The 9,341-nt window shown below is 46.2% G+C and overlaps 1 protein-coding gene across 1 annotated transcript in view; it reads right to left on the bottom strand.

Annotated features, from left to right (window-relative positions):
* Nucleotides 1-9,341, bottom strand: part of ADGRB2 (adhesion G protein-coupled receptor B2) — a 53,856-nt gene that overhangs the window by 27,653 nt on the left and 16,862 nt on the right. Inside the window, 1 exon segment of the mRNA XM_027864588.1 lies at nucleotides 628-711. Coding sequence (XP_027720389.1) covers nucleotides 628-711 — 84 coding nt within the window.

Below are 9,341 nucleotides of genomic sequence, written 5' to 3'. Positions count from 1 at the left end.
GCAGAGCCTCTAGGGTCACCGGGCAGTTCTGAGCAGAGAATCTCAGGTCACTGGGCAGTTCTGAGTAGAGACTCTAGGGTCACCAGACTGTTCTATAATGTGACTATAAGGTCACCAGGCTGTTCTGGGCAATGATTACAGGGTCAACAGGACTCTTGCGCGTTGAAACCAGATAGCACCACAACAGGATGATCTAGACTTGGCTTCAGGGACCCTGAGCTGATCTCTCTGTTTGCAATGTCTGGCAATGACATGGCTCCAGGCAGGCCTCAGGCTCCCCTCTCCCTTCCTGTGGGCAGACCCTCCTCACCAGCTGCACAGCTACCATCCCTAGGGCCCAAACCCGCTCTGACTACCCCCTTGCTGGTCTGCAGCCGTAGCAGACTCAGCACAGAGGAAGGACCCCTCCAAATGAAAGTCCCCATTCTCAGAATGTCCCCAGACTCCTCTTGCTCCAATCCCCCTGTTCTCCCCAAAGGGCTGGGGAGAAGGAAGGCACTAGCACAGGCGGCAGACACATAGAAACAGGCACAACACCCCCCCCCGACATGCTAAGCACACACCCTGATGCACTAAGCACATGGGCTGACACATCACAGGCCCGCAGACTCAGACAGACTCGGTTACCTGTCTGCGCCATGTACACTCCGGGCTCGTCTGCTGACCTGGGCCACTGGGTTTTCACCTTCGGCTCTTCTTCCGGCTCCTCACCTGCAACAAGGAGACGCCCTCAGCTGGGGCAGGAGAGGAGCCCAGGGGAGAAGAGAGAATCCCCTCTCCTTCCTCCCCCAGCTTCTCAAATCTGGGGCTGTCCAAAGGGTCTCCAGAGAACATGCAAAACTCATGAGTAAGACAGTCTGGAAAGGGAAGGCTGAGACCGAGATCTAAAGCCAAAGAATGACAACGTTATAGAGGACCTTAGGACACAGGATGTCAGGGCTGGGAGGGGCTATGAACACAGAATGTCAGAGCTGGGAGGGCTCTTAGAACACAGGATGTCAGGGCTGGGATGAGCCTTAGAACACAGATTCTCAGGTCTGGAAGGGCCCTTAGAACATAGAATGTCAGGGCTGGGAGGGGCCTTAGAATGCAGAATGTTAGAGATGAAAGGAAACATAGAAATCATCTAATCCACTTCCTTGCTTTTACAGATGAGGAAACTGAAAAGGGAGGTTCTCTCTAGTGCCCAAGGTCCCACAACGAAAGACAGTGAAAGGCAGCACTGGAACTTGACTCCAGAATGCCAGCTCCTAGTCTAGGAGGAGTCTTTTTCTTGCAAGGTGCTATCTATTGCAGGGCCCCCTCCCCTAGGGCAGCTTACACTGCCGATTCGGCACTCATTGATCCACGCTAACCCCTTAGCTCAGCCGCAGAAGCCTTGGCGAGCCCAGCTCCTCTCCCCCACACACAATGGGCCAGCCTGGCTCTCTGAAAACCCAGCAGTTCCCTCTGCCCAGTCCCCTCCACCTTCCACAGGGACTTCAGGGTTGGTAGAAAAAGCCTATTTTCTGGGCACTCTTACTGTGGCGGAGAATGCCCATGTGTGGTACCACCCCATGTGTGGTACCTAGGCTACGGGCCAAGTGGATAGGTGGCCACTGTTTGCTAAGGTCTCCCCAGAGGGTAGGAGAGCTCCAACTCTTAATCCCTAAGAGGCCAGAGATCCCAGGCCCCAGACCAAGTAAAGCTGCCTCCCCCACATTGTGGCAGAGAATGCAGGCACATATCCTGCCTTCTCATTACAGGACATGATGCTTTTCCCAGGGCAGACTAATTTAGTAAGGCCAGTCCCCATGCTGGAATTAAAGTCAGAGGCGTTTGGGGGACCTCACAGACATAATCTCATCCTGGCTCCTCCCTCCCTGGTCTGAGGAGATGGGCAGCCACAAGATTTCCCCAAAAGGAGAAACTGAGACATGAAACTGTCCAGGAGGCTGCTGGGTGGTAAAGACCTGCATATATATGCATCTAGGGAGGGGGATCTTTCCTGAAGCCCTCAACCACACTGCTTCACAAAGCAGTACAGCTGAAAAGCAGAGCATTGGGAATGGTGTTACCTTGGGCAAGTCACAAACTCCCCAAACCAGTTTCCTCATCTGAAAAATGGGGTGATCTGCTCTAAGTATTGGCCAATAGCTTTTCCAGCTCTATGACCCTCTGATCCCACATCCGACACTGGCTGTGCGGCCCGGAGCAAGAGTCTTGTCCTCTCTGAGCCTCACAGGTTTGGTGGAAGGGAATGTCTTAGAAACCTAAATACTTCTATGGAAATGGTGACCATTAAGAGGGCTAGATTTACAAGCACAGGGCTGGAGTTCAAATCCTGACACTCCCACTTACTCTGAGTGATCCTGGGCAAGTCCCTCAATCTCTCTAAGCCTCAGTTTCTCTAACCTATAAAATGAAGTGGTTGGGCTAGATGACCACCCCGAAATCTGTGACCCCAACAAGCAGGGCAGATCCAGGCTTTGACATATCTGAGGGCAAGAACAGCCCATTTTAAAATTTTCAGAGTAAGTATTTACACCTCGAAAACGGATTGTCTAGACTTAAGAAAGTGATAGAGAAAATATTAATAATGAAGATTAAACTTAAAAGTGTGTTAAGTGTACTCCCCCCCCCGACAGGAGGTTGTTAAATGTTTACCAGCATACCACCATCACTAGGGATAGGAACACTGCTTGTAAAACACACACACACACACACACACACACACACACACACACACACACACAGAGTGATGTCTTCACCTTTGTTCATGCACCACCCTTATGCCTAGCAAATATCTATCTTTTTTTCCTGGAGGCAATCAGGGGTTACATGACTTGCCCAGGGTCACATGGCTAGTGTCTGAGGTAGGACTGAACTCAAATCTATCCCGACTCCAGGCCCAGCACTCTATGCACTGTGCCATCTAGCTGTCCCTTTTCTATTTTTCAAACAAGTACTACCTCCTACAGGACACCTTCCTGGATTTCTCCCACATTCTCCACCCCATTTTTTCTGAGTCTCTAGAGTTGCTCAGAGGCAGAACCACAGAATTAAGCACAGCATCTCGGAATCCCAATATCCCAGATCTGAAAGAGTCCTCAAAGGACATAAAGTCCAACTCATATGTGAATTGAGCAGCTGGGTGGCACAGTGGAGAGAACTTCGGGCCTGGAGTCAGGAAAGACTCATCTTGATAAGTTCAAATCCAGCCTCAGACACTTACTAGCTGTGTGATCCTGGCCAAGTCACTTAACCCTGTTTGCCTCAGTTTCCTCATCTGTAAAATGAGCTGGAGAAGGAAATAGCAAACCACTACAGGATCTTTGCCAAGAAAACCCCAAATGGGGTCACGAAGTGTCAGACGTGACTGAAAAAAATGACTGAACACGCACATACATGTGAATTAAGTATCCTATATATGAGGCACTGTGCTCTTCAAAAGCCAAAACAGTCCCTGCCCTCAAGGAGCTTGCAGACTCCCAGGGTTGGGGAAGCCACATGAACACAGGTAAACAGATACAAAACAAAACAGACTGAATCTGTGATTCGACTGGCATAGGAAACTCCCAGGTAAGGAAACACCCTCACTAATACAGGCATCCACACTTTCTTTGCAGCCTTTTTATAGTCTTAGAACAGCGGTTCTCAAACTTTCTGGTCTCAGGACCCCTTCATACTCTTAAAAATGGAACTCTAGAGAGCTTTTGTTTCTGTGAGCTATATCTGTCAATAATTAGTGCACTTGAAATTTGAACCAGTAAAATTTTAAACTATGTATTTATAATAATAATAATTAACCTATCATATGTAAACATAAATAACATATTTTATGAAAAAACAAAATTAGTGAGAAGAGTGGTGTTGTTTTACATATTTTTGCAAATCTCTTTAATATTAGCTTAAGAGAAGACAGCTGTATTCTCTTATCTACTTCTGCATTCCATCTATTGAGATAACATTGTTTTAGATTTGAAATATTTGAAGAAAATCCACTCTCACACAGATAAATAGTTGGAAATGAGGGAGTAACATCTTAATATAATTATGAAAATAATAATATAATATAATGTATTGTAATAATAGTATAGTATATAAAAATAAATAAATAATAGAATGACACGTTTTTACCTCGTAGACCCCTTTCAAGGGTCTTGGGAATTTCCCAGGGGACCATGGACTATACTGTCTTAGAAAGCTTCCTGGCGGACTCACTGATTTATCTGGGGTCACAGAGCCAATATGTGTAAAAGGCTGGATTTGAATCTCCCCTCCTAGCTTTAAGGCCTGATGGTCTATCATCCCTTACACTACACTGCCTCTGCTTATGCACACTTTCTCTACAAACCATATGCCAAGTAAATAAAAAATAATTTGAGGCAGCAAGGAGGGGGCTGAGATCAGGAAGGCTTCTTTTAGAAGGCAGCACCTGAGGGAGCCCGGAAGGAGTCTCAGAATTCCAGGAGGGAGAGGGGAAGAGAGGGTCCATTCCAAGCAACCAAGCAACAAGCAAATACTTCTTTGTAGGTGCTTAATAAATGCTGATTGCTTCAATGATTGGGCACCTACTATGTGCTGTGCTAGGCACTGAGGGTATGAATACAATAAACGGAACCATCTTTATGCCTGAGGAGTTTACATTTTATCAAGGAGAAAGCATTACGGATATGAAGTAGATATTAAATAACCATTAGGCAATTTGGAAGAATGTCCCACATGAGGAACAGGAAGACTAATTTGTTTGGATTGTGTGGAAGTCCTAGACTGGAAAGTTAGGTTGGAACCAGGTTGTGAAAGGCTTTAAATATGCCCCAGGAGAGTTTACATCGGGTCCTAGAGGTAACAGGAAGCCACTGGGTTTATTGAGTAAGGAGACCTGTGTAGGAGTATACTGGAGCCAACTCTGACCTGCTGAGGAGGGCCATTATTAAATTTCAGGGTGAAAGGCGAAGCAAGGTGGTGCAGTGGATGGAGCATTGGCCCTGGAGTCAGGAGGACCTGAGTTCAAATCTGGCCTCAGACACTTGACACTTACCAGCTGTGTGACTCTAGGCAAGTCACTTAACCCTGACTGACTCACTCAAAAAAGAGTCAGAGTAAGTATTTCTTTATACCTCAGGAATAGGCAGCCTCTACAAATCAGGGCTTGATTTGTTGTTTTGTTGGTTTTCTAGACTTAAGAAAGTGATGGAAAAAAGGTTAATGCAGACTAAATTTAAAAGTGAGTCCTGTTACACGTGTATAACCTATATTGAATTGCTGGCCTTCTCAGTGGGGGGGGGGGGTTGGGAGGAAGGAGGGGGAAGAATTTGGAACTCAAAGTTTTAAAAATAAATGTTAAAAATAGACTTTACATGTAACTGGGGGAAAATAAAATACTAAATAAAAGCTAAAAAATTTAAAATTAAAAAAAATTTTAAGTGTGTCACGCACACATTCCCTTCCCCCTCCCCAAGAGCTAGTTGTAAAACATTTATCAGCACAACCTGTACCTGACAAAATTTTCATCATTTCTTATGGCATAAAAACATTCTGCCACAATCATATACCGTAATTTGTTTTTGGTACTCCCCAATAGGACACCCTCTTAGTCTCCCTTTCTTGGCTACCACAAAAGAGTTTTATAAATATTTGTGTATATTTAGACCCTTTTCCTCTTTCTTTGATTACTTTCATGTGACACAGGAAAATCATTTTGGCCACTACATGGGGGACGGATTGGACTAATAGGAGACAATTGCAAAGACCAGGAGAAAAAAGTGACGTGGACCAAGGGCGATGGTTGTGTGAATGAAGAGAATGGGAGAGGTAATAAGAGACATGTGAAGGACAGATTGGCTGCGCAGGGCGAGTAAAAATGAGGCGCCGTGGCCAGAAAAGTACCCAACTCTCTGTGTACACCCTTTTACTCTACAGATCATGGCAGAGTATCTCTGGGCCATAAGAAATGATATGGTCAATTTCAGAAGAAACTAGTAAGACTTTTACGAACTGATGCAGAGTGAAGTGAGCAGAACCAGGAGAGCATTTCATGCAATGATAACGGTATTGTAAAGAAAAACAACTTTGAAAGACATTAGAATTCTGATCAACGCGATAATAAAACCAGGAGTCCAAAAGAACAAATAAGAAACATACCACTTACCTCCTGATAAACTTAACATACAGAAAAGGACATAATTTTTCAAACACTGCTAATGTGGATTTGTTTTGCCACAATATGTAGATAAGCCCCGAAGGATTGTTTTTTAAGATTTGTTCAACGGGGGGTGGGGGGTGGGGGGGACAGGCTAATAAAAAAAATTTTATTTTAAAAATAAATATGAGAGAGAATAAGTATCTGAAGATGACACCAAGATTGTGAACACAGGTAACTGGAAAGATGCTAGTGTTCCAGGCAAGGAGGACAGCCTAAAAAGGCATGGAAGTGGGAGGTATAGTCTTATATAAAGAGAACAGCAAATAGGTTAGTTACACTTGAATATGGAATGAGTAAGGGAGAATAATGTGAATAAGTCCAGAAAGATAGGCTAGTGCCAGATTATAAAGGTCTTAAATACTAAAGAGAGGCCTTAACATAAAGGCAATTGGGAGCCACTGAAGCTTCTTGAGATAGGGAGTGACATGGTCAGACTCATGCTTTAGGAATATCAGTTTGGCAGCTGTGCAGAGGATGGATTAGAATACGGTTCCTTGAGATCCAGGAATTTGTTTTTGTTCAAAATTCTGTTAACTAAAATAATAATTGGTTTACTTTGTAGTCCTATGTGTTGTGGTTTGGGTTTTTTTTGTTTTTGTTTTTGTTTTTTTTTTTTGCACTTAAAACCATTATTCTGGGAAGAGATCCATAGACTTTTCAAGACTGCCAAAGGGGCCCAGTACATGAAAAAGGTTAAGAACACCTGGATTAGAGAAAGACAAGCCTGAAAATGCTTGCTTATTCTTCTCTGACAACCTCCAATAATGGGAAACTCACTACTCCCTGAAGCGGCCTATTCCACTTTTGGCCAGTTCCATCAATTACAAAGTTTCTTCTTATACCAAGCTGAATTCTGAACCTCCTTCCCCTCTGCCCTCTGGGCAGAGAACAGGCAGACCAAGACCTCTCTTTTTCACATGACAGCCCTTTGAATATCTGAAGAAGCCTTTCCTGTCCTGCCTTCTCCTTGCCCCCAAAGTCTTTCTTTTCTCCAGCCTTTTGAACTCAAGGGCTGAGCCCTGTGGCACCTCATGAGGGACACCTCCCCTCCAGACTGGCACCATCACCACCAACCATCGTATCTGATTCTCACAAAGCTCCAAACGTTCGAGACACCCTCCCTGGCCACCTACAGCTCCAACGTCCTAACGTGTCAATTCCTCAGCTAACTCATTCCCCATAACCTCCTCCTCTACCCCACCACAGCTACATGTAGAGGTGGTCATTCCCTTGTTCTTCCAGCCACCCACAAGTATGAATGAACTCTGACATTTCACTGTCTGATCACAATCTGTCTTCCTTCTGCCTCTCCCTCTGCCCGGCAGCCCCTCACCCTTCATCCTTCCATGCCCTCATGCCCTCCCAGGTCATCACTCCTGCACTCTGCTCCTTTCGCCATCTTGACCTCTGGTGAGCCAGTTCAACTCTATCTACACCATCCTACTGAGTCCCTGGTTCCTATACCCTTCCAAACCTCAGCCTTGGCTCACTCCCACCATCCGCTCCCTTTGCTCCTGCTTACAGGCTGCTGAATTAAGATGGGGAAAATCATGAAATCAAGCTGATTGGGTCCACTACAAATTTATGTTACATAACCTCAGCTGGGCCCTCAGGCGATCCTTCTACACCTCCCTAATTAACTCACTCTCCCACTCTCCACAGCGGCTCTTCCAAACCTTTTCATCCCTCCCCAAACCTCCCATGGCTCCTCTTCCCCCCACCCTCTCGGCTGAGAACCTTGCCTCATATTTGACAGAAAAAAAAAATCGAGGCCATTTGCTGAGAGCTCTCTCTTCTCCCCCTGCCATTCTCATATCACTCAGATGCTTCCTGCCACCGTTTCCTCCTTCATCTCTGCCTCACATGAAGAGGTGGGCCTTCTCCTTACCAAAGCAAATCCCTCTCTGTGTGATCCCATTGCAGCCCCTCTTCTCCAGCTGGCTGTCCCCTCTGTCATCCCTGCTCTCTCACCAATGTTTCCTGACTCCTGAAACATACCCATATCTCTCCCATCCCTCACTTGCTCTGTCCATCCCTGTTAGCTACTGGATTACATTCTATCTTTGCCATGGTTCTTTTGAGGCTAAACTCCTCCAGAAGGCACCTTGCTTTTAACTCTTTGTGGTCTGGCTTGCAAGCTCATCATTTCACTGAAATCGCTCTCTTAATTGCCCAATCTAATGGCTTCTTCTCAACCCTCCTCCTCCTCCACCCTTCTGCAGCCTCTGACACTGTCCATCACCTTTTCTACTCCAGACCCCCTTCTCTCTAGGTTTTTGTGACACTGCTCCTCCTGGTTCTCCTGCTGTCTGCTCCTTCTCTGTTTCCTTTGCTGTGTATTCTTCCAGGTCATGCTTGCTAACGGTGGATGTCCCTCAAGGCCCCGTCCTGGGTCCTCTTCTCTTCTCCATCTCTATGATTTCATTTGGTGATCTCACCAGTTCCCATGGGTTCGATTATCTTTACGTAGATGACTCTCAACCTACAGATCCAGCGCTAACCTTTCTTCGGACCTCCAGTCTCACACATCTCCAGTTGCTTCTTGGACATCTGCATCTTAAGCTCAACATATCCAAAGATGAAGGCATTCTCTTTCCCCCAAAGCCCTCCTCTCTTGCTAACTTCCTTATTACTGTATAGGGACCGCCATTCTCCTAGTCATCCGGGCTCCACTGAGGCGTCATCCTTGACTCCTATCCTCCCCCATATCCAATCAATTGTCAAGGCCTTGGTAACATCTCTCATCTACGCCCCCTTCTCTCCTCTGATACTGCTGCCATCCCAGGGCAGGCCCTCATCCCCTCAGAACTAGACTATCTCGCTAGCCTACTGGTGGCTCTGCCTGCCTCAGTCTCTCCCTGCTGCAATCCACCTCCATTTGGCTTTCAAATTGATCTTAAAAAGCAGGTCTGACCCCATCATCCCCACAGTCGATAAACTCCAGTGGCTTTTTCTCACCTCCAGGGTCAAACAGAAAATCCTCAGTTTGGCTTTCCTCTTACACCTTACTGCCCTCGGTGCACTCTGGGGGATGGTGACAGGGGCTTCCTTGCTTTTCCTCACCCACAATATCCCATCTCTCCACTCTGAGTGTTGTCGTGGGTTCTCCCCCACACCTGGAATGCCATTCCTCCTCATCTCTGCTTCCAGGCTT

The sequence above is a fragment of the Vombatus ursinus genome, unplaced genomic scaffold (assembly GCF_900497805.2).
Source record: "Vombatus ursinus unplaced genomic scaffold, bare-nosed wombat genome assembly UNPS02014775.1, whole genome shotgun sequence".
NCBI classification, from domain to species: Eukaryota; Metazoa; Chordata; class Mammalia; order Diprotodontia; family Vombatidae; genus Vombatus; species Vombatus ursinus.
This window is presented reverse-complemented; position numbering and strand designations above follow the sequence as displayed.